Below are 26,335 nucleotides of genomic sequence, written 5' to 3'. Positions count from 1 at the left end.
TATTCTGAGATACAGAAGCCAAAGTGAAACACTCTGCTTTAAAGTGATCTCTGTCAGTGAGGCAGAAAGCTGCTATTGCATTTTCATTCCTTCATCAACAATACTTTCTAATTTAGAGATGCAATCATCCAAACTTCTGCTTTTGAAAGGCTTTTTTTTTTTTTTTGTGGCATTAGATATTCTACTACATCTACTGATTAGATAGTGGCCTCGACTTTTAGACAGTGTTATGGAAGATAATAGATTGGTATTAGACTTCTCATAAGAATAATAATACTTAAGCATAATTGATAGGTTTGTTATTTAAAACAAGCTTAATTGCTGTATTTGTTAGATACTGTCGAATTATGTCACTGGGGTGTTACTGCATATATGGGAAAGGGTAAATCACATTCTGGTTAGCAGACTTGTCAATATGCAGAGTGAATTTAAACAAACACGGTCAGAAAGTACTAACAGAGCACACTCACAGCTGTAAGAAATGAATGGCATATTTGCTTTGAGTTAATAACATTTTAACTTTTTTTTTTTTTTTTTTTGTAAGAATAAAGCAAATAACTCTCATTTATATTTGGGGCTTCTGGTTCTTTTGTTGCCAAAGATACTGTGATGTTTTAGTTGCAAAACATCGGTTTCCTTTTCTCTCTGTACCTAATAATACAATTTTCTTTCGGACTCTGTTTCTTTTATAATGTTTATAGGAAAGAATAGTGAGTATTAATTGGAAGATTAAAAGTAAGTTTACAGACATTTCATCAGATGTTAGTATCTTTTTATTTGTTTGTGTTCATCTTAATAAAACTAAAACATGAGTTGAAAAGGGTGAACAGGATTTAGTCTGGAAAAAAAAAAAAGAGAGTCATTAAATTAATGCTTACATTTGTTTCAAATATAGATCTAAGAAAGCAAAAAACTCAATAGATAAATCCACTGAGACTGATAATGGCTACGTGTCCCTTGATGGGAAAAAGACAGGTAAAAGCAGTGAAGAATGTACACAGGCCCAGGAGCGTCTCTGTGAGGTGATTAAGCCAGAAGAGTTGGGCTGGAGCACCACAACCATGAGAGAGACCTTCAGCACCCCCAGCCATCACAAGGTAAGTATGCCATGTTGCTTTCAGAGCAGGATTGTTTGTTTGTCTGGTGATATGCAGGCTGTATTTGTGTGATGCTGTTAATGTATTCTCATTTATGTTATCCTTAAAAGTATTTTAAATGAAATTAAACTTAGAGTGCTGAGGCTAAAATCATGTTAAGTCTTCTCATGTTATTTCTTTTATATGTAGCCTTTCCTTTTTCTTGTCTGAGGCCCCTTATTGTCTGACATCTAAACATTCTTTGCTCTTCAGTAATTCAGTGCACAATTTCATATGCTGTCACTTGAATCTTTTTTTCAGTCCAGCTGAACAACATACTTACTCTTTATTGCCTCTTTGATGCTCTTGGTGTACGTAGGCCCGCCTTTGTGGCAAAATGGAACAAATTTCATATTACTGGCAATTTGTAATTTTGAGTTTATTCTGAATGTTTACTTCTGAATCAGGAATCATCTTTCTTTTCTTTTAGTTTGTCCTCGTAGAAGAGGAGGAAAGGACAATTTTCCTCTCAGTAAAATAGATATAGCTTCCTGAAGCGAGAAATAAGGATGACATGGAAGCAGAATAAACAGTTATGAAAGAAAGGAGAACTTTTTATTCTGGATTTGTTTATCTCCTGGATGTACTATTTTCATCTTGCAGTTCTACAGAATAGGTTTTCCAAAGTATTTTTTCCTGGCTCCATTATCATTTGCCTTCTAATGACTGCTAATGACTGCCATTACTGCTCTCTTACTTGACTTTGGCTCGGTAGTATATATAATCATTGATCAATCATTGCGAGGTTGTTTTTCATGATAAAATCAAAGGGAAGGGTTATTCTGCTGGAAGTATACGCATATACATCTTTATAAAGGAAAGGCATTTTGTGAGAGGTTTCGTACCCAACTTATTTAACAGTTCCCATAAATATCCATATGATTAAGTCAGAATGGGTGCGATGAAGTTCATCTCAGGGCAGTAACTTTAGTCTTTTGGTCTGCTCAGCAGCAGCAGCAGAAACTGTGGTTCAGTTACTGTGATTCAGTTGTCTTCATTAATTCCAAGCATTTTGCATTCTTGACAAAATTCAACAAATGAAGATTTTTTTTAAAGGCTTTTATTGATGAGTTTTCTGCATGTTTAACATCATGTTGTAACATATCTGCATTAAAGAGAAGCTGTCAGAGGCTAGAATAGATTTCTCTCATCTCTAATTCCAAAGGACAATATATACATTTTGTTGCCACCTTGAAAAATAGTAGCTAAGCCCCCACAGACTATTGTCTGTGTTTGTACGTTGTTTATGTATTCTGCATGTCCCTCTTTATGCAGCTCATCTGTTAAGAAAGTGAGATGAGTTGACACTGAAGCATCTCAGAAGCCAGAGCTCATTATGGAAGAGAAATAGATGCCTAAGTCGCAGGGGTAAAGGGATCTTCTGTCATTTCACTGATGACAATGCAACTCTGAAGGAAATTTTACAGGGTTCTGTGCAGTGGTGTCACAATAAATGAGAGGATACAGAAAGCTTCTGACAGCTGACCAATCTTCTACTGCACTCTCTTCTTCCTGTTGCTGTCAGGTCTGGTTTCACTTCAGGAAATCAAGGAAATAGTGTGATAAATGTATTATCTGGATCAGTCTTTCACAAACAAACCTTGTAATGTTTTGTAGTTGAAAGAGATGAATGCTGACTTTGTACCATATGTGTTGATAATTAAGCGTGAGTCTGCTATCACAAATATATTTTCTCAAACCTTTTGGTAACTTGCATTTAGGCCTTTAAAATGTGAATGCCAGCTAAATGTGAACTAGCTACTCATTGTCTGAGAAATGTTTATTTTGATATTACAGTTTTATTTTGTAATATCTGCTGTATCACTTCTTACAATTGAAAATGCAATATCTACTTTAACAGGGCATACATAACATTGCAGAAAGAAATTTGATTGTAATAGTTTAGAATTGGTAAATATGAGTGTTAAGTCTTACTAATACTCTACTTCTTGCACTAGGAGACTCACAGGACTGTGACAAATTTATCAGATGAAGTTTCTAGTGAGGAGGGGCCTGAAACCGGGTACTCTTTACGCCGCAATGTAGAACGCACTTCCAGTGATGGCGCGCTTCGAAACAGAAAGTCTCACCATTATAAGAAACACTATCCTTTGGAGGTATCTATTCTTCTGTTGCCTCTTTTATGTAAATTGATTGAAGCTCTACGTTTCTTGTTGGGTATTTATTTTTTTCTCCTATACTTTTTACTTATACATTTTAGGATTATGTTAATTTGAAGCCATGCTAGTGAGGGAGAGGGATTCCTTTTTGTATGACAGAGTTTTAACTCTGAGGTTTTTATTCAGCTGAGCTTTGTCACATTTTTCAATTTGTTGTTAAGATCCTTTGATATATCCTATACATCTTGCATCAGATTTCAGTTAACTCTGTTGCTATCTTTTAGCAGCAGGTGTCTCTTTTGAAAACTTGATTTATTACAGAAACAGCAGTAGTTGGCAATAGTAGCATTTTCATCATACTAGTGCTGCTGCTTTTCTCCATTTACGTCGTATTTTCGATTCACCAACCTTCTTGTGAAGTCCTCTGATAGTTTGCCTGTTTTTTCATTCCTTCATGTTAGTTGAAAGCCATTAAAATATTGTCGTGAAATCTCAACAAAATTGTTAGTGTTCTATTGCAACAAAAACACACAAAAACTTGAAATTTTAAGAGATTTATTAACATCAGAGCTAAGAGGAGGAAGGCAGCAATTCCATATTAGAGAGTCTTTAGTTGTAAGAGTTCAGACACTGAAAGACAGAAGTGGGGGAGGGCTTCTTTTTTCTTTTAATTCTAAAGGATTTCCGCTCTTTTTGCTGATGGTATGCAACTTAACAGATAAACAAAACTTTGAGGTTTTTGCAGTGTCTTTTCTATTTAACAATTGTACTTGCCCCACCTTTTTTTTTCCCTCAACTAGGACGATGAGAAAAGAATGTGCAGAGTAATTTTGGTTCTCACAGGAGTGTGCTTGTGGGTGGCTCTAACAGGCAGAGCATCATAAGCAAGCCTTCCACTTGATATAAGTAATGCCTTCTTAGAAGAGTTCATATAATGCCGTTTTCTCTGATAATAATTACAAAGTCTTGAAGTTTATGCTTTGCATAAAAGTATTAACTAATTTTCTATAAATCACTTATCACAAACTTCAGATGGAGAGATCAAGAAGGCTAATTCATTTTTAACTGGTTGATGTCCTATGTATTTTTACTTTAGGCTTTCTGAACAGGGTGATACTTAGAAATGTTTCGTATTACAGAAAATGTCCCTTGACTGCATACTAGTGCAGCTGGACAGATGTGATTGCAGATGATTTTTTTTTTTCCATCTTAAATATATCTTCTTTTCCAAGAGGTACCTTAGAGCTGTAAAATTCTAAAATGTTGTCTAGGGAGGACTGTGTATAGATACCTTCAGAAACTGAAAAAACATGAATTTACTCTGTGTGTAGTAATAATTCACTCTTTATCCCCCTATCTCTGTGATTGCTGCCATGAAAGAGGAAGCTTTTCTGTGTTGTTAACAGCTCTTTTCCCTCAACGTGATTACAAAGGAAATGAAACAGTAGTTTTGAAAACTGAAAGCTTTCTTTGTATTTAAAAAAAATGTGTGTGTGTGTATATATATATATAAAATAGGTAAAATATATACATATATGCACACGTATTTTATATATATATATATATATAAAACAGTGGATGTGCTTTCAAGATAAGGGAAAACAGGACAGAAGCTGATGTTTGCTTGTCAGTCGTTGTTTGAGGTATAGCTTTTTAAGCTTCTTGCTTCATTCAGTTCAAGTCTCAGCACCCTGTACTGACCATGTTCTATAAAGAATAAATATTTCAGATATTATCTTTGGTACTGGTATTCTATCATCTCACTAAAAAGAGCTTGGAGCAAACTTCTGCTATGTATTTCTTTACAAAATTGCTTGCATAAAGTATATGAAGCGAGGTTTTCAGGAAGAACAAATAACTCTTCTTCAGCTGGTAATGCATTACAAGTCATGTTAAATTAATAGGCCTGCTGCAGTATTTCTTGATTGTGTATTTCAGTGAAGAAAATTGGGCATAATATTGAGATAAACTATAGGAGAAAGAAAGGAATTTTGCTCTAAGAAGGAATTGGCAGATGATAGTCATGAGTAGGACGGTACTGCATTTAAGACCTGTCTTGCAGGAAATTGGTTCATCTAACTATTGAAAGGAGCTTAGAGGTCTGCATTTTTGTTCTGAAGAAAACATCAGACTGCATTATATGTAGGCACTGGGGTATTTAAATCTCTCAAGCATAATCTTTTTCTGTGTTATTATGTCAGTAGTGCGCAAAATTTAAAAATCATGAGGCATGCTTACTTCTCAACTACACTTTCTTTAAAATAATTAGTTTTTTATGCATGACTGTGTAAATCACACATGTACCTAGTACTGGGTATGGATACTCAGTTATTCTTTCTCTCTACACCTGTTGCATGCCTGTCTTCAAAGAAGCTCACACACAGTCTTTGGGAAGGTACGTGAAGCGTAACAGTGGACACTGAGAATCAAATTGGTGTTTTTATAGATTATTATAGGCAATTAATTTTAGAAATTTACATCTGGGGCATACCAACATTTCTTTTAGAACTAGGAAAATGACATCCACGTTGCTATTGGGTGCCTCGGATCTTGGATAGCTAGAATTATCTGTCTGTTCTTCCTCCAGACCTTCTTTTTTCTTGCCCCTTTTTTGAAAGAATCCCTCACTGTATGGTGAGTAGAGTCTGGCAGTGCAATTCTGAATCTGCACCTGAAGTAGACACAATCTGCAAATGCCTATCTGCTGTGTCACTGTACTTCAGGCTTATTTTTTTTTATTCCCCATGTTCCCAGTTTCTGTGGATGAAGCTAAAGAGGAAGTCTTTGTCCTCTAAATCCCTTAGTCTTGCTTTAATCTGATTTATCCTTTTGTGAATTTTTTTAAAAGCTATGCTAACGATTTGGGGAGGGACAGATATGTTAATAACTAGGTAAAGTAGTTCAAATCAAACAACATGGGATAGAAGGACGAAGTGGCAAATCAGTTTAAAGTATTTAGTGAATTAGGCTTTTCTCACTCTTCTATACTAATTGCAGGTCAGTGTATATGCCTTTAAGCCTTTTTTGTTTCTTCAATATTTTCACTAAAATAATGAAGCTGTAATGTGTTTTAAGGGACTTAATTTATCACTAATTAAATCAGAAGTTGGAGACAGGCTTGATAATTGCTCTAAATTAATGAATTTTAAAAATCTGTAAAACAGTTACTTCCTAACGTGTGTGAATTGAGTCTTCACTGTATGACCCATCCCCCATGGATCAGGGACCATGAATTATTACTTGTATGTGTGATGTCTAACTGTGCAGTAAACATATAATACTTTCTGATTTGAAATGTAATGAGTAGAACGTACAAAACTGATGCATGTGGACTTGCTACATTTGAACTAAATAACTCTTCTGTTAAGGAAATAGAGTACAAAACCAGCATTAATTCCAATGAATATTTTAATTTCAGGATACACCTAAATCAGGTACTAGCTGCAGTTCTCGGTGTTCAAGTTCCAGGCAGGATTCTGAGAGTGCAAGGCCAGAATCAGAAACTGAGGATGTGTGGGAGGACCTCCTACACTGTGCAGAGTGCCACTCTTCCTGTACTAGTGAGACAGATGTAGAAAGTCCTCAAATGAATCCATGTGTGAAGAAAGAATATAGAGATGACCCATTTCATCAGGTTGGTTGTATCTCCTGATTTTGACTTCTACAGCACGTACATTTTCAGTCTTATCAGCTTTGTCATGTGCTCAGGGGGCCTGGGAGAAAGAACTCTCTATTAAATGGAAGTAACAGAGCCAAAGTGATTTGGTAGAATTAAAACAAGGAAAATTGAATTTCTGCTACTCGGTAATTAATTTGTCAGATGAAGAGGATATGACAGTGTACTGTAATAGCCTGCAGAATATTTTTGTGTTAGGATTCTAGTTCAGGACAAGTACTAATTGATTTAAGTTTCCTGTGGTAGAATCATATATATATCAGAGGGAATATTTTTGTTTCTGTATGCGTGTGTATATATATGAAATCACACAGCAAGATAAAATACGTAATGTAATCTGATGTTATGTATCTATTCTTTATTTTCTTTATGCATTTATAATATCTGTATTCTTTTTAGATAAAATATTTTTTTCATGTTATTTTTACCTTAAAGCTAATCATTTCTTTTTCTTAATACTACTCTATAGAAACACCTGGGCAGTAATTTCTGAAAACGTTAGTGTTTGTTGGGCAACACTGTAGTTGCAGCCTGCCTTGGGTTAGTTGGACAGAATCCATTGTCCGTACTTAATAGCTGATGATCATGTGCTAGTCTTCATTTGATAAAAAAAACAGTCAGGTGTCAGTGCCAGTTATGTTTGTATTACAAGGTTTTTCACTAAGTTGCCTGCTGTGAAATATTTTTCTTGTTAAATGTGCAGTGTATGTTGGCACTGCTTACATCAGTGCTAAGGAATTTAATACAAGAGATGATGTTACTGATAGCTGAGAAAAAGAGTCTCAAAAGATAAGCTTGTTCACTCATAACTGGAACTGAAAATGATGGATTTTCTCCCCTCAAAAAAAAAGAGAACCAACCAACCAACAAAATCCACCCCCAAAGCAGTTTGAATTTCTGCACTCTCTGCTTTTAAAATTTATTTTAGTTCTTGCTTGTATTCCATGTTTTTTTGAAGTTTAATGTTTTTGTTGATTTGTTTCATTGTAGATTGTGAAATTTTTGCATTTCAGCTTCTGGTGTAGATACTCCCTCTAGAGGAAAATAGTGGAAATCTATATTTAAGAAAGTCTTTGTGCAGCTATAATTTATGTTAACAATATAGGTGTTTTTTTTTTTTTTCCCTCTAATGGAAAAGAAAGGAGGCAATTGAGTACTTAGCAGTATAGAAAAATTTCGGATAAATACTGATAAATCAAGTTATAACCCCCCCACTCCCCTTTTATTAAATGATATGATAAATTTTTGGTAATATGCCCCCTTTCTATTTGATTCAAACAGTGCTGGTTAACCTGGAAAGGCTGAGATCAGTTTTGATCCCCTATAACTGAGAGGAGTGAGACAGGACTGAGGGAAATCAACAAGTGGCTGCAGCAGCACTTGTTACCTCAGCATTTTCTGGGTCTTTCAGTTCTCACTTAGTTCTTTTCTGATTAGAGTAAATAAATATGTGCATTCACTACTTAAGCTGAAATTACTTGGCCGTTGGGGCAACGTACATTGATTAGAGTCCAAGAGACACACAGCTATTTATTGGGAAAGAAGTGAATGACTTTGAGTATTTAACATACAGTAATGCAGGAGAAGTAAATGCTATGTAACAACAGTTGTGTCAGTTTAAGTGCTTTTTTTTTTTTTGGTCAGTGTATTCCTGACAAAGAAACACTGACATAACAATAGGTTGATATTTCTGATGGAATGTATTGCTTGTCTTCCCCAGAGTCACTTGCCTTGGATCCATAGTTTGAATCCAGGACTAGAAAAAATAAGTGCAATTGTATGGGAGGGGAATGACTGCAAGAAAGCAGATATGTCTGTGCTTGAAATCAGTGGTATGATAATGAACAGAGTGAGTATTCTTTTTACAGATACTGTATCTAGGTTCAAAAATAAGTACTGTCTCTACTGTCACATGACCAATATCTGCCTCTGATGTCATGGACCAACAAAATAAAATAGGAGACATTACTTTTGGAGTAGCCCTCATGCTTACAGCTCTCGTAGCTGTACACACCATAAGAGTGGTGTGATAATAAAATACATTTGCATTGCTGGGTGCTTAATAACATAGCCAGCCTCTGTTTTATTGTTCCAGTGGCATATGCTGTGAATATTTATCTCCTTCATTCTTATGGACAACTAATATGTTGGGCTAGATGTACATCTATCTGAGTATTTGGATGCTGATTAGAAAAGAAAGCTTTTCTGTTTTAGGAAACAGAAGTGTAAAGAGGATGAATGGAATGTCTTCTGATTCCTGGCATTCCTTATGATTGATATCATACTGTTTTTCAGCATAGATGATTTATATATTTAGTAGGGTTACATAAAATCTTAGCATAGTTTATGACAATTGTCAGTAATTCTGACAAGTTGATATGGACATTTCCAACTTGTCAGAAAGCACAGCATTCACAAACTTAGTTCAGATCTCTGTACCTGCCTCAGAAATAATATAGCTTTGGGTGCAGTCACAGTAGAAGTAAACCTTGATAAAGCCATAGCAGCACAACAGAATTCCAATCCTACTGCACTGTGAATGCTTTGATTCTTTTAAAAATCATATAAAATTATATAATCATATAATAAAAATCAAGAAGCAGAAGGCAATTAGACTTTTAGACTAAGATGCAGCATGTAAACAACAAAGTCTGATTGATTGAATTTTGCTAATTCAGTATTGAATTAATTTTTACTGCAAGAATATACACTGAAGCATTTCAATGTTTTGTTGCTGGTGTTTATTTGTGATTGTTGCTGTGTATTAAATGCTCCTGGAGCACTTTCCTTTTATTAGTAGTAAACTGCAAAGATGCTTGGTTGTAGGTTTCATATCATGTAACACATTGTAAAGTGTTTGTTGCAATAGTAAAACAGTGACATTAATAAGGACAAGATAAGTTCCAAACTTTGCAATGTGCTTTGTTTTCTTTCGCTTTTAGGTGAACAGCTATATACCAGGAATCGGTTATCAGATTTTTGGAAACATCATATCTTTAATCTTGGGTTTAATGCCATTTGTATTTCGACTTTCCCAAGCTAAAGATTTGGAACAGCTAGCTGCACATTCTGCCACTGAACTTTGCATTACAGCATTTGGATCAAATGGAGACATACTGGTTCTCTCAATGGTTGTTATAAGTTTTGTGGTCCGTGTGTCTCTAGTGTGGATTTTCTTTTTCCTACTGTGTGTGGCAGAGAGAACTTACAAACAGGTACATAAAATAAGCTAAGAGGTTTAGTCCAAAACAAATAATTTGTTTTGGGTTTTTTTTTTTTTAATTTATATTTTATTTGGTTTTGTGGATATTTTCACCTTGTATTCATAGTTGCCTCGAGATTTTGTAGATCAACGGTTACAGATACTTCAATGGGATTACAGATTAGGAGATGACCCAGATACAAAGGACTTAAGTGTCCTTCAAGCTCTGTAGCTAAGCTTTTTTCTTGCATAAGAGCATTTTGGAGGTAAAACCTTTTATTTCATAATTCTGACTCAACTCATTGGCCAGTTGTTAGTCATGACCTGGTTTGTTTCAGTTTTCCTCAAGGAGAAAGAAATTTGGTAAAAGAGCTCTCTGAATTTCTAGACTGTTCCACCAGCGTGTTTCATTCAAAATATTTTTGAGAATAATTGGAAACAGTCTGGTCCAGACCTCAGCCCTGTCTGCTTTGCTGACACCTCTGTCCCAGAGACTGGCAATGTTGCTGTCCGATACTCTCTCACTAGCTCCCTAGTGTAGTTACTTTCTAGCCTGGAAAAGAAAAAAGATAAGTAGTTTTCTTACATTGTAGCCAAAAGAAGGGATTCAGTACAGTAAAGTAGCATTGAACTGCTTTAGTTGCCATTTCTGTTGGAAAAAAGTTCTGGATTAAGCAGTCTTTAATGCAAGTGATGGACTTGTTTGATTATCTCCCAAATGTTAATAGCATTGTAGATCTGTTGTCTGAAACTTGAAAAGGGGAATTGTAGTTCTGTTTTTTCATTAAATTAATTTGACTTTTAAAACTGTTCAGTGTCTCTCCTTTTTAGATCTTTTATTTCTGTGTTGTAATTAATATGTTTTACCTTACCTCGATGCATTGTACATTGTATATTAAGTGAGGCTTTTTCTCCATTTTCTTTTTAGCACCCTCAAAAATGACTTAACAGCTTCATTATTTTTTCCTTCCCTGCAGAGGCTACTTTTTGCTAAACTTTTTGGTCATCTAACATCTGCCAGAAGGGCAAGAAAGTCAGAGGTTCCTCACTTCCGTTTGAAGAAAGTACAGAATATAAAAATGTGGCTTTCTCTCAGGTCCTATCTAAAGGTAAAATAACGTAAATTTTTGCTACCACTTAAATAGAAACAGTCCCATGTGCTGTTGGTGAAAAGTAGGCATTTGAGTCTGAGTTGTCCTCTGTGTGCAGTTACTGGTGCATGTGTGCCCAATCCACTTTATTTTGCCGATTTCTGGCCAGCAGCATCAGCAAGCAGCCAGATGGTGAGAATGTTTTTCACCTTGGTATGAGATATGAGTGTGTTCAGAGTAGAAGTCTTCTGTTAAGTGATTAGAGCAGGGATGTGTCTCAGGTGAGTATAGTGAGTAAATCATCACTTGTGGTAAAACACAGACAATAAATCACTGTAAGAGCTCCACAGTTAGTGTCATTAACATACAAGGAATTTATGAAGCAAAGCAGCTTGTGTGCATATTTATGCTGTGAGTGCATACATACCACAAGAAGCTAGAAACTGTGCCCACGACTTGTAAGACATTTTGATCTCTTTACTGTTTGTTCAACTGAAATAATGAGTTGTCTCAAGTGATAGCCCTCTAATGCTCTTTTCATCCCAGAGCATTTTGATGATCCTAGCTCATTTTTTGAGTTTGCAAGTTTTTTTTCCATTTTTCTCTGTGCATTATGTAATGAAACTTTGGTGCCTACAGCATGGCAGGCTTTTTTCTGTCTAGTCTGTAATGTGTTGCTGTGTGGGAGGAAAGAAGGATAACAGCATTTGTGCAGTAGAATGTAGCTCTCATGCTTTAAAAGCTATGTATGTTGACATTGATGTGGAGACTGTCTTGCCTTCTTTCCTCACAACTGTTACCTATGTATTCCACCTCCTCATACGGCGCAAGAAACTTCTCTATAATTCTGTTGTTGCAAACAGAAGCCCAGTCACACAGTGGTCAGAAGCTTGTTCAGAACAAACTGAAAAATAACCAGTGAAGGACAGTCATTTTCACCTCCATCTGCTGATATATGTGGCTCACTGGGCAGCTCCGTAAGGTGTGCACTTGCATAAGTAAAGGAGTGGAGACAAGCAGCTAAGGAACTTAGCCTTCTCACAGTGGTGCCACTGGCAGATACTGGCATAGCATTTGTCCAAATTACACTTGCATCTTACCTGGTTGTGTGTCCATCTGTAAGTAAATGAGTTGGAGTATGTGCACATCTTGAGTTTCACACAGGCAAAACACTGTGTGTATAAGAGCACGTACTCCTGCACTACCAACTTGTACTTGATTTTTTTTCCCAGTAATTAATCTTCTATCTCTTTCTCCAAGTTCCAAGATTATACCTTGCATACATGCACCTCCCACTTTTCTCCAAACACACTGCTAATTACATAAATATGAGAACGAAGGTGTGAAATAGATGCGTATTGTGACTTGGACGTGTTTCATTGCAACAGAGTGTACTTAATTCTTTAATTAGAAAGGACATAGAAAATGTTCAGTGGATGTAAAGATTTTGTTATACCAGTAAGCAATTAAGAATAAAAAAAAAAAACTGGATATAGTGACATTGGATCTTTCATCACAATGTATTTGTTTCCCAACTTTTCCTTCTTCCTCTCTTGGAATTGTCATGTGAGAGAATTGTACCTTGATGGGAGAGTGATGTACGACTATGATTTTTTATATGTTAGAAAGATGCAAGTAGTGAAAACAAAGAGCTATGTGAAATTATATCTTGATATTCCATTGCAATCTGAGTCCAAAGTGTTGTTAGCACTGGTTTGATACTGGGAATTAAAGCCCGGTGCTGTACTGAATTCGCTGCTTCTCATCACGAATGAGCTGACTAAACAAGTGGTGTATGTATTCTTTTATCATAGCTATCCTTAATTGTCTGCATCTGAATTATCTCAAATGCCTTTGGGGATATTTGGTAGGAGCTGTACTTTTAATTCCTGTATTTTGTGTGGAACTCAGATTACCAAATTGCAAGCTATGAGCAAACTGTGTTCAAAGAGTAAATATAACCGGATGCCCTGAACATCAGTGCTGGTTTAGGTGGATTTTCGCTCACATATGCATCTCTCTTATTCTCAGCGTCGAGGTCCTCAGCGCTCAGTTGATGTAATAGTTTCATCTGCCTTCCTCCTGACTATCTCAGTTGTGTTTATCTGTTGTGCACAGGTGAGGAAATCATGACTTAAGTAGTTTTTTTAAAAATAGACTGCCTTTTGTGTGATGGTTCCTATTAAGATAAGAGACCTCACTGAAAAATCAGTAACGACTATTAGAGCTTTTCAGAAGATTAAGCTACATTCATTGTATTAATTTATTTACTTTAGAATATTATCACTATGCCACTCTGTAATAGCCAAAGAAACAGTAATTACTGGCATGGTGTTATTACTGTTTTGTTTCTTATCTGTCTTCTTTCATTGTTCATTTTGTAATTGAAACAGGAGTTTTTTCTAACATAGGGCATTAAGATGTGCTTCATAAAGATATTACAACAATTACAATTTGAAGATGCTGATGAATTTGTTGGCTGTATTAGCCTGCCCTCTAGTGGAATATCTTTTTGGAAGCACATCTATGCTTAAATCAGATTTCTTGTTACTAAGAAGTCTGTGCTCAACCTTCTGTTTCAGTGTACAGGTAAGTTTCTGAATGACTTCTGGTTGTATTTTCCATTTCCTTCCCTAGTTAATGCTAATGTGTTTTCACAGTAGTGAACTATAAATACGTTAATAAGAATGTAATTCAGCAATTACACTACTTGAATCAAATTTTCCATGTAATTCAGTATATTTGAAGGCATATTTTGTTTTTTATCCCACATGTGTCTTTGAAATCGCAAAACAGAGTGTAAAATTGTCATAGAATGTAATACATTTTTCTGTTACTGTAGAAATATGAAAAAACATTTAAATTCTGATTGAGGCTTTGAATTTACTTTCTTTCAGCTTTTTCACTTTTCAACCTTTTCTCAGTCCTAATATCATTTAAAGAATTTTGATTTTAAATTATGATTAAAGATATTTAATGCCTGAAAACAACCCTTATTACTGGGAAATTATTTTTGGTGTTGGGAAAATACATAATTCTTTTCTTATATTGCAATATAAATATTAATCTGGACTCGATTTTAATTTTTCCCTTTTGCTTACAGCTGCTTCACATGCATGAGATCTTCCTTGATTGTCACTACAATTGGGAACTAGTAATTTGGTGCATTTCACTAACACTTTTTCTATTGAGATTTGTTACTCTTGGATCTGAAACCAGTAAAAAATACAGCAATACCTCAATATTACTTACTGAGCAGGTGAGAATTTGTGCAGATATACGTTTTTCTATCTAAATAAATCATTTGTCAATTAGCTCTTAGGCATGCATTCTAGATGACTTTAAATGGTTGGAATTTAATAGTTGATGTGGTGTAGTGAAACAAGTTATTTAAGATCCTTACAACTTGAAGTTCTATTTCTGTAGATACTGAAAAAAATGTCAAGAGCAAGGCAAATGAGTGACAGAGAAACTCTAGTTTTTTTTTTTTTGCTTTCATAGGTTTTTAAACTACACTCTTTCTGAGAGTCAGCCCTTAAGCATTTTAGCCAGTTCAAAACCTTAAGTTGAAAGCAACAGTCTAAGTCCCCTGAACTTTAAACAAGTAAAAGTTTAACAAGTGTTATCACTTAATTTTGTACTTGAATCCAGCTTATCCTATTATAATGCATTTCCCTGAAATAAAAAGGAAAATATAATTCAATATGAGACTCTTTCTGAGAAAATAGAAAGCATATGCAGAACTCTAGGTAAAACTCATTTTGGAGTGGTTACGTGTACAGGTTCAATAGCATAATGTATTTGCTTTCATCTTATGCCAGGTTCATAAATGTCTGATATTTTGGCCTTTCGTGGGTCTAAGCTGAAACTGTTGTCTAACAGACAACGATCTATAAAAGTGTACCTGAACTGATATGCTTGAAAATCAGACAGTGGTTTGATGTGTATCAAAAAGAGAATGAAGTTTCAGAACAATCACAATAAAAACAAAACAAAACAACCCAAAGAAATGTTAGCCCTCAGATTCAAACAGATGAAGTGAAATTGTGAATTCTTTTTGTCAGCCAAGATCCAAGCTCTTCAATGTGCTTTACATTCAACCTATGACTTTAATGAATTGGAGTTGTGACTGGAAACTAAAATATTCATCATTTTTGACCAAAGCATTTTAGATTGTATGCTGCCTGTGAAAGTGTTTCTAATTGCTCTTGTAAATTAAATTCATTTATGGCATTCTTTGCTAAGAAAAACACAAATCATGTTCTGATCAGGTGGTCTTCTTGCTCATTTCAAGCCTCAGAATAGGTATGTAGGTGTGTGTTCAAAGTCCCCTTATTTTTCAAAGGATGCAATTGAACGTGGATGTTTTTGATAAATTAATGAAATCATAGTAAACATTAAAACAGATTTGTAACCCTCCTAGGGTTTGTCTTCTCCTGTTTTTATTTTTTTTAAGAATTTCTATTCTTAGTTTATTCCTGTTTTTTAAATGCTTGAATTGCTGAAAAATGTGATGTCATATTTAAGGTCTGATATCCCTTTGTCTCTAAAAGCATGATTTACGTTGGAATGAAATAGATTGGGAGCTTAATTTGCCTTGCAATGTATTAGTATCATTTTGATTTTAACTTAGTTGTACAAGCTTACAGTGAACTTGCCAGGGAGACACAGTAATATTCAGTTATTCTTGCTTACATGATGAGGTCCTTACTTCAGTAACCACCTTACAACAAACCCCGGTAACATCGCTTCCTTCCTGCAACTTTGCTGCTATAGCTTGGTAGAAGTTTGTCATTTGAAGGACTTCTTGAACATAATGCTGGTTGTTTTTTTTTAATGTGTTGTCAATGGCTGTCATACTGAAATGAAAAGTCAGATTTTTTTTTTTTAATTTTTTATTTTGCAATTAAATAAAAAGCAAAACACTGAACTTTGCCAGGTCTAGCATGTATATCAGACCAATTGAGAAGGAAAGCAAGAGTTTCAGGATTTCCAAGGGAGAACTAGTATTCATAACTAACTTTCTCAGAAGCAGTGTTCTAAAGAAGTCTGGATTCCAGAAGCGTTGAAATGATTGATACACTGTTCTTCTATAGCAACAGAGAGTTTAATTCAATAATAATTCATATTTTTCAAGGCACTAGGAGGATTTTCTGCACTGAAGGTGTTTGTGAACTATTCAGTGACACAAATCTTTTTGAAAGAAATTATACTTCAGCAGAATTACATTTTATCATTTCAGTCGATGCAAGAATTTCTGGGAATGTGAAGCCTATAAGGTGTGCACACTAAAGAATAACATCTGAAAATGAATTGGCAAACCTCAAACAATTATCAAAGAAAGAAGGAAAATATGCAGACATTGCATAGGTGGTGCTTTTTGTCTGGTTTGTAGATGACATTAAACTTTAAGATTGTTCCTGTAATAGTGTAAAATATTGTATCACAAAACATTGTCTTTTCGTATAGAACTGGGGCAGTATTTGTCCTTAAAAATTAAGAACAAAGCAAAGGAAATCCTGTGCTTGCAGAAATGTCATTGCAAATGTCTATCATGTGTACTGAATAATCACTTTAGTTTATTATTAAATGCTTTCAAATGAATTCCTTTAGATTCTGCAAACGTGTTGATACTTATGTTCTGTTTAAATCAGATAAATCTGTACTTGAAAATGGAGAAAAAGCCTAATAAGAAGGAGGAACTGACACTAGTGAACAATGTTTTAAAACTTGCCACTAAGTTATTGAAGGTAAGAATTAAAATAGATTTACTGTATTATTGATAACTTAGAAGCAGAATGGACAGCTTACTGAATCATTTGTGTTGTTTCTGCAGTATCCTTTGGCTTAAATCTGCTCATAACTGTCACAGTGATGCTACCTGTTCATACTTCTTCAATCTCTTATGTTGCTATTGTTGTGAATTACAAATAATTATTACATGCAGTAAGTTTTGTTTTTTAATGGAGGAGGAGCGAAGATGCTTTAGGATGTACAGGATGAGGAACCCTCATGAAATGATGCAATTTGGCTTTCAAACTTAATATCTATTTCTAGTAATAAGCTACTAAATTATTTGTATTCTTCCTCAAAAATAATTCCTTTTAAAACTTGATACTGATTAGCATTTCAAACTACAACTTGATTATACTCGATGTTGTCTTTACTTACTGTCACAGAATCACTTCTGCTGTTATGTGCAAGTTTTAAATTAAATTTGTCTAGCTTCAACTTTCAGTATTCAGATCTTGTCACACATTCTGCTGTTACACTGAAGATCTTAAAATGCTGCTTCTGATTCATTTATTCTTGGGTTAAGAGGTACAACTGCATTTTGATTTCACCTTCAGGGAATCAACTCTTTCATTTAGTCAAAGATAGCGTGGTGATGTGAAACAGTTCTTCAGAAATGATTTGCAAATGTAAAGGTCTTTTCTTCCCCTTAAATTCTTTTCAAAGCTGTGCTGCAAACACGTCCTGCCATGTTTGAGTATAGCACAGTTGATGCTTATTCCACATGTAGAGAAAAGAGAGAATGGTTGGATTATCATTCAGTAAATCTAGGGCAAAATTTTCAGTACACGTACCTTTGCTCTGCAGTCAAAATAATTCAAGAACATTAAGATGTTTTTCTTTTTTAATTTTATTACTTATTTATGCATATAGTGGTACTTTAAGACCTTGCTGCCTGGTTCTTTCACACATTGAACTCCAGTCACTTACCCCTTTGATTCCCATGTAGTTATCTAATAGCTGAAATGATGGAATGTTTTCTCCAGTCAGCTGACTCCCCACTGCCTCAACTTCAACAGTGTTTGTGGCTCCTTCGTCTCAAAAAAGCAGGCAGAACTTCCCATGTGAGAACTGACTGAGTAGCCTGGGGCTCAAGATTGACAAAGCAATTGTCTAAGTTGAGAGCTGTGGACCAGAGTCATGGAGTGCTTGGATGAGTCAAATATTGAGGGTATCTCTATAGTGAGGGACAATAGGGCTGTTTTTCAAGAGCTGTTTTTGGAACAAGCAGAAAGAAGGAGGCTTGTGGAAGTATTTTGTCAAAAATGCTGTGGATGCAGAAAGATTATGTGGATTCAAGGGGAGCCTGGACAAGTAGACAAAATGCATCACATTTGGATATCTGATGAGCTGAAATGTTGGTGTTCTGATAGAAAACAGGGTGAAAAGTAGTTGACAGGATGCTGAATTCTTGGTGTGATTCGCTCCTTGTTTTCCCTGCAATTCATGCTGTTTTCAAACCACTTTTCATGTTTTACTCTTTACAGAAATGTGTCAGCATCATGATCTTTCCAGCAAGGGTGGATTTCATGACACAAATCCCACACCACCCCTTAGTTTCTATGAGAATGTGCCCAAAAGTGAGGTGGGATTTCCAAATCTCCCAAATGGGAGCATTAGATGAATCCTGAATAGTTAGTGATCAACAGAATTATTTCATGTTCAGCAGTTAAGTGGACTGGATTGCTAAGAGCTTTTATTAACAATTAAGTAGTAGAAATTAATTATATAATGCTGACTATACTTATTTTTTTTATTTTACTCCCAAAGTTGATGAGATGAAACCCACAAGCTGAAAGTGTTTCCTTAAAGAGAAATTCTCTTCTGCTCTCCTTGGAATCTTGCTTTTTTTGTATTTGCAGCAAAGTTTAATACCACACTGCATTTGAGTGGAATGGTTGTTCATTTTCATTTTACCTTGTTTCAGAGAAGATTCAGAGCTGTGAAATACTTTTTTATTAAAATAGGAGTGATAAAACCTTGTTCAAGACCCAGGATGTAATGCAGGAGAAAGATTAAGAATTGAAAGTTCTGATAGTTGTTACACTTTATGTAATCCTTTATTATATTTAAAACATATTTTCTTCTTTCTCACGTATTTTAAGGCCAGGAAAGTTTGGATGACTTTGATCACTCACTAAGAATTGCAAAACTGGTGAAAAAAGGTCTTTGTTCAAGTTCGCTAGAGATTAACTTTGGCTGATGTTTTGATCATTCTAGTGAAAGTGCAAAACATTTGCAGTTAAATGATCATTAGTATTTTTTTAAATCCTTTATGTTCATTTTCTATCTACGTTCATTACTAGTTATTCTCCAAAGTAATAGAGAAGAAAGGGAATTGTATTAGGATAGACATTGTTCATTTTTCATAGTAGTGAAGTAGTCTTGTGCCACTATGGAATATCTTTCTTTCCTTTTGCCTATCTATTTATTTCTTCAGTTAAACACTGAAGGTGATTTTTAGGAAACTATGAGGAATTGTAAAAAGCTGGCAGACAAAGTAGCTCTGTGCTTTCCTGGCTCCACAAGCAAACTGACAGATGTTCTACATGGGTAGCCTCTAATTTTGTGAAGGGTTATTCAGATGCTGTCGATCAACAGTTAGTGAACACAATAGCTATTTTCTTTCATGTTTTCATAAGCAGAAGAACAGGGAAATGCTGTACTCCACTGTTAATTGGAGACTGCCTGAACTATCTAATAGCAATCAGTATGTGCCTGAACACAAATAAGGTGTACAATTCAATACAGTTTTTTATGCCAATTTGTCTGTTCATTAAAAATCACTGGCATGAATTCTTCCATGTATAGTGCGTGTAACATTGGGGAGTCAGAGTGGAGTCCACAATATGTTATTTTTCATAACAAAAATATGAAATCATGGGTCATTAATGTGAATGTTGCTTTTTAACTGGATGTAATGATGCTACCTAAATAGACATGAGTCAGGCATATCATTAATGGCATGACAGTCTATAAATAAATGATAGTCTATAAAGTACCCAGAGAAATCTGACACTAAAAACGTGCTGCATAAGGCAGAATTTCTTGTAGCCTGCTCGTTATGACTGAAACATTATGACTGATTTCTCAGAGTTCAGTATATGTTGATGTTTTAAAGTAAATAATGGCAAGAAAATAAGCAGTTTTAAATGGAGGAAAAACTCCTTTGGATACTTAAAACAAAAACCAAACTGTGTAATTTCTGCTCTTTAAATTATATAATTGTTTCATGTTATTAGGAACTGGATAGTCCATTTAGGTTATATGGGCTTACAATGAATCCACTCCTTTATAATATCACCCAAGTTGTCATCCTGTCTGCTGTCTCTGGTGTCATCAGTGACCTGCTTGGATTTAATCTGAAGGTAACTATTTTCCAGCCATTTTTTCTCTTTATTATGGTGTTCAGAATGTTGTAATAGTGGAATCTTATATTGTAAAATAATTAACTCTTATCTGTGTGAGCTAGCAGATTTGTTATTTGAAAATGGTTATGAAATTTAAGCTGTATCAGAAGAATAGTGATGAGGTTGTCAAAGGAGCCCTCCTAAAATTTTCTGCAGTTTTGTGGTGTTTTGACTTTATTTAGGACATGTAATCACTAAGAATTCCTAGACATGAATAAGGAGACACTTAGATGGCCACGTAGAAGACCTTATTTAACTTCTTGTATTCCAGATCTGATTTCTCTCTCGAGTTCCTCACTGTTTTTGTATCTTTGTCTTGTATTGCAGTGAAGTACTACAGTAGATGCAGTATTACTGTGTCTAACATTACAGCCTTGCTCTTATGGCTTGAGAATTGTCTTATTAGGTCATACTTTCCGAACCTCTTTGAATTCTATGAACTCTGGAAATTATTCCAAGATTCAGGGTATGGGACACCTTACTTTCCACAAACTTGTAGCATAAAGCCTTCAGTTACCCATTGAGTTTGCTTACATCTACTCTTTTTTATATTACAAGTAAATGAATGTAAAATTTATCTTTTCTATTAAATTTTGAATGCAGCACGTGATAAGAAATAGACATGGTATTGCAACTTTGCTAAATAGAAACTGAACTGGAAATACTGCTGTTTTAACATTTTTCTAACTTTTTCAGCTCTGGAAGATCAAATCTTGATAATATGCTAAGAAGATAACAGTGTTATAGAAGAGCTCATTCATTGACAAAACTGCCTCAAAGCAGCCACTGAATCTGTATTTCAGAAGCTACAACCTCTTAAAGGATGTTGTTTGGAAAACAGAAGTGTTTACATCTGACTGTCTTGTGCAATCTTAGTATTTATTTCATCTTCTCGCTATTTTATTTTCATTTTAGTTGACATTTTTATTTTCAAAAATATTTGTTTAGATTTGGAAAGGATCAGAGTTGGGAAGGGCAAAAACTGAGTGTCTGACAACTTGAAATCCTAGCAACTGAATACACTGTATTACTGTATTTGTTGTTAAAGCTGAAGCCAACGTTGAACATTTTTAGTTGCGGTAGTGCTGTATGGAAGTCATTTGAGTTTTGATTAAGTGTGGTAACATGGCTTAGGATTTTTTATTTGCACCGATCGTTTATGAGGACAACAGAACATCAATTGATGTTTGGTTGCAATAAAGAGGACGTGAAACAAAGTACTGACAATACAGTATGACAGATAGCAGAAATATTTTATATTACTATTAGAAACAAGCGGGAGTTTTTAATATTTTGAATAATTCCAGGATCGAAACTGATTTAGGCTGCAGTTTAAATATCCTGGGATAGTAATAAGGTATTACATAACAGGTCAACAAGTGCTCTTTGTTAACACTTTTATTAGAGCAATAATTGTAAATGGTTACCATACTGTATAATATTTTGATAAAAATTAAATATTGTATTTATTTGAAATACTGAGCTGTTCTGCGCAGCTCTGACTGTGCATGCTCAATATCTGCACTTTTTATTGTTACTTTTAATGAGAAACTTTATATATATATACATATAAATGTATATTAATTGGAATATATTATGGTGAACAATGGAGCAGTATATATTATATGTTAAAGCTAAATATTTAAATAGGCAAAAGACATACTGGTGGAAGGAATGCTATAAATGACTGAGCGTAAGATAGATGCTCTCCTGATGTACACTATAGTATATGCCATTCATACCACATGGAAGTTTAAGAACAACTAAATAGCAAACAAGTTCTTCTGGTGGACAACAGAATGAATGAAGCCTCATATTCTCATATTTGTGTCTTCAGATTAATCTCCTTTGCCCTACGCCTCCCCAGCATGGGGTATTCCCTCATGCTTTCCAGTGAGCGTGAGCTCCTCTACCTTCTGACACTGCCTCTCACATGGCCTGCTCATACTGACTCATTGTGAATGTTCACCTCATACAATTAATTTGTAAGTGGAAATTTTGTTTCAAGTAACTTATGAAGTAACTTATGTTAGGAGAATTAATGTCACCAGGCTCAAGCGTTCTTGTATTTTTTGTTTCTAAAATAATGGCTTCATACTGAAAAATGATGAGTAATTATAAGAGGTGGGGCATTACACTCTATCTGCTGATCTTCAGAACCTTTAAGCATGTACAGTAATGCATCTTAAACTTCTGTGGTATAAAACTATTTTTATATATAAAGCAACACAAACAAGCATTTTGTATTTTATTTGCCTCTGTACTAATGTTTATTAATGACCAAAGTGCATTCTGGTTTTTGAAAGAATGTATTACTGGAGCTTTAAGAACATACTATCTTTAGTTTCTCATGTGGAAACTTCGGCTGCATCTGATCTGTTTCTTCTTTTTCTGTTGTCTGATGCTGGGATTGTTTTAAAAAAAATTAAGTACATTTTATATACAGGTTTTTCCAAATTATGGTACAGACCTACACAGAACTTAATTTTGCACAAAATATGTTTTAAGAAAAAAGCGCAGCAGGAGTTCTCTAGGGGATAGAAGATGAAGCTGTTGCTTTTACAGCTTGTCACTATTTCAAAGCCACTCTTCAATTTAGAATGAAATTATTTGAAAAAAAAAAATCTTAAACAGGGAATATACTGCTTTCAGTACCTTAAGGAAAAAAAAAAAAAGAAGGTGGGAATGTGTTGCAGTTTCGGTTTAATGGGAAATTAGTTTAACCACATATACCTCAGCAACTATCACTGTGCTGGATTGTTGCACTAACAATGGTTACTTGGGAAGAGTAAAATATGTGTGAAATGAAATTAAAAATAATAAAAACCTTTTATTTGCTACCATTAGATATATTCATTATCTTAAAAATGGGAGAGGTTTATTGTATCCCTCAGTATGGAAAATCCAGTATGAAAATGGAGGCAAGTAGAAATATGGCAGATCTTGCATGTTAACGGTTACTTTTGCCACATGTTTTGTAACTGCAAGTGTGATCAGGCGTGGAATAAAGCTTTCTATGGTTGATGGTGAAAAAGGAGAAAAGAAGTGCAGCAAGCTGTATCTTTTAGTAATACCCAGCACATTTCTGAGTCTGCCTGTTTTGATTTAAGCCCATGCTTACGAATATGAGTTCTGTTTGATTTAAAACACTTGGGAGGGAAATGTTGCTGGCTGTCAAAATTGAACTTTATTGTGAGAGCAGAAGCTTTCCAACACGTGTTAGTTATACAAAGTAATTTTTTAATAGGACTGGACATGCAGATTCCAAATAAACATTTCCATCTGAAAAATACTGCAACAGATTCAGCCCTATTTCACAGTTGTTTAAGGGGTTAATTTTAATCCCCATTTTGACTGTTTAATGTAATATAATATATATATTTTTTTCTTTCCAAAAGCTTATTTTTTGGACATGTTTCACTTGTGGCATCTCCCTGGCTGCTGAGAATTTGGCACCAGATTGCACCACGCTCTTGTGTTCGTTTGCTCACTTTCTAAATTTGCTCCAAATGTAGGTGGTTTACAAATAAAATTTTCTTTTGAGGGTAATGAAGGACAGTGTTATACAGTAAGAATTTAACATCTTCTGAGAGCCATTCTTTTAAACATTCATCTCTAGATGGCACCTTAATGTGACAGAGTTCTTGTGTATGTGTTAAAAATATTGCCAGGAAGTATCTTAGACATAATGCATGTTTACTTAGTATCTTCCAAAATGCTCGTGGAACTTGAAGAGGATAGAATATGACTGATGCATCGCTGCTTACTGGCTTATTTCAAGTTGTGCTCTATTTTTATCAGTTCTGACTTCCTTAAAGCTGTCTCCTTCAATAGAAAGTTCTGTGTGGAATCCAAGCATCTATCAGTGTTCAGGCAGGAGTGTGACGTGAGGTGCTGACACACCAGAAGGCCATGCTGGCCAGGTCTCACTGAATAGCAGCCTATAGAACTCAGTGGAGAAGAACTTCAGCAAGGGTCAGTGCAGAGTCCTGTGCCTGGGGAAGAGTAACTGCATGCATCAGTACAGGTTAGGGGATGGCCTGCTGGAGGGGAGCTCTGCAGAGAAGAACACGTGTGTCCTGCTGGACAACTGGTTGGCCATGAGCCAGCAGTGTGCCTTCGTGGCCAAGAAGGCCAGTGGGATCCTGGGGTGCATTTAAAAAGAGCAGGGCCAGCAGGTCAAGGGAGGTGATCCTCCCCCTCTGCTCTTCCCTGGTGAGGCCACATCTGGAGTACTGTGTTCTGTCTTGGGCTCCTCTGGTTTAAAAAAAAATGTGTGTGTGTGTGTGTGTATAAAAATAAAAAACAGGGATCTCTTAGAGTTCAGCAGAAGGCCGCAAAGATGACTGGGAGCCTGGAGCATCTCCTGTATGAGGGAAGATTGAGAGACCTGGAACTGCTCAACCTGGAGAAGGCAGAGGGGGATCTCCTTAATGTTTATATAAATATCTAAAGGGTGGGTGTTGAGTGGATGGGACCAGACTATTTTCAGTGGTGCTCAGTGACAGAAGGAGCAATGGGCACTAACAGGAATGCAGAAAGTTCCATATGAACATGAGGAAAGAACTGTGCTCTGCAATCAGCCTCAGTGTTGGTCAGCTGTTCCCCGCCAGTCATTTGTCCTGTTTGGTTATTTTGAACCCTGTGAATATTGAGAGTTGAGAAGTTGAAGAGCAGAAAAGGGATCTGGCTGGCAGCAAGTTGAGTCTGAGGAAGCAGCCAAGGTGGTCCATCATACCCTGTGGTGCAGCAGGCACAGCACTTCCAGCAGGCGAGGGTAGAGCTTGTCCTGCTCTGCTCTGTGCTGTGAAGCCTCACCTCCTGCACTGGGTGCAGTGTGGCTGCCACAACATCAGAGGGACATAAAGCTATTAGCGTCCAAAGGAGGGACATGAAAGTGGGAAGGCTGAGCGGAAGCGGAAACCTGATGGCGGCTGCAGCTCCTCACAGGGAGCAGAGGGGCAGCGCTGAGCTCTGCTCTGTGTGACAGCGACAGGCCCCGAGGGAACGGCATGGAGCTGTGTCAGGGGAGGGGCGGGAAAAGCGGTTAGGGAAGGGTCTGCACCAGAGGGCGGTGGGCACGAAACAGGTTGCCCAGGGCCTTAGTTTAGCAGTTATTTCAAACAGCTCCTGCCTGCCGTGCATAATCTTATTGTTAATGAATTTTATCAGGGATTAGGTGTCTGCCTCCTGGCAATGCCACAGTCCAAACTCAAGTCTCTTGGTGTATGCTTGTGAATTAAATGGCATATTTTGCTTTTGCTCTATCTCATACCCATGAATGCATGGGAGTTGAATTACTTGGCTAATTGAAAAATGCAGTTAAATAAATGGAACTTCATTGGTGGCTTGGCAGTGAAGCAGTGAGGATGTGAGTGTGTGGGGAATGAGCCATTTTACTTGGTCACGTCAAGGACTGTGCTGATCTTTCATTAAACTATCTCAGCAGTAGTTCTAATGGGGACCAAGACTGAGTACAGCAGTCAGGAGTAGGAGGTTTCCCATTAAGGAAGTCACCATCCAACAGCTCTGAATGTCCCTCTCAGCATACCCATGGCTGGGCTCCCAGGTAAAGAATGTTCTGTGAAGGACTCATTGACCTGAGTTCCAGGGATGTTGAATTGATCCAAGGCTTCCTTTGCATTCAGCAAGAACACTTACCTTCAGAATGGAATTCATATAGTTGATCCCTGATATCAGTTCTAGTGATCCTCTGTGGTCCTTCCCTCTTGAGTGTAAAGGAAATGATAAGGAATGATGGGTAATTTGGATTCAGAAGTGAAACTTTGAAATGCCTAAATGAGGGCAGATTAATCCTACTTTTACGTTTTGTTCAGTAGTGCAGCCTTTGGTGTCCACAGCTGTGTAATTGTGTAATTCAGCAACCGCAAAAATTGAAGACAACCT

General features: G+C 35.9%; 1 protein-coding gene across 3 annotated transcripts in view; it reads left to right on the top strand.

Annotated features, from left to right (window-relative positions):
- PHTF2 (putative homeodomain transcription factor 2) overlaps positions 1–23,271 on the top strand; it is a 62,427-nt gene extending 39,156 nt beyond the window's left edge. For all 3 annotated transcript variants that reach the window (XM_085216674.1, XM_085216661.1, XM_085216665.1), the window contains 11 exons: positions 896–1,097; positions 3,095–3,253; positions 6,675–6,890; positions 8,653–8,781; positions 9,875–10,147; positions 11,112–11,243; positions 13,257–13,343; positions 14,329–14,484; positions 16,880–16,975; positions 20,261–20,386; positions 21,125–23,271. In XM_085216674.1, the coding sequence (XP_085072800.1) occupies positions 896–1,097; positions 3,095–3,253; positions 6,675–6,890; positions 8,653–8,781; positions 9,875–10,147; positions 11,112–11,243; positions 13,257–13,343; positions 14,329–14,484; positions 16,880–16,975; positions 20,261–20,386; positions 21,125–21,145 (1,597 nt within the window). In that variant the 3' untranslated portion in view covers positions 21,146–23,271. The remainder of the gene's footprint in view (positions 1–895; positions 1,098–3,094; positions 3,254–6,674; positions 6,891–8,652; positions 8,782–9,874; positions 10,148–11,111; positions 11,244–13,256; positions 13,344–14,328; positions 14,485–16,879; positions 16,976–20,260; positions 20,387–21,124) is intronic.
- Positions 23,272–26,335: the final 3,064 nt, after the last annotated feature.

This window comes from Meleagris gallopavo, chromosome 1 (genome assembly GCF_905368555.1).
Source record: "Meleagris gallopavo chromosome 1, MGAL_WU_HG_1.1, whole genome shotgun sequence".
Taxonomy (NCBI): domain Eukaryota; kingdom Metazoa; phylum Chordata; class Aves; order Galliformes; family Phasianidae; genus Meleagris; species Meleagris gallopavo.
Note: the sequence above shows the minus strand (reverse complement) of the source record. Positions and strands in the feature narration are given on the sequence as shown.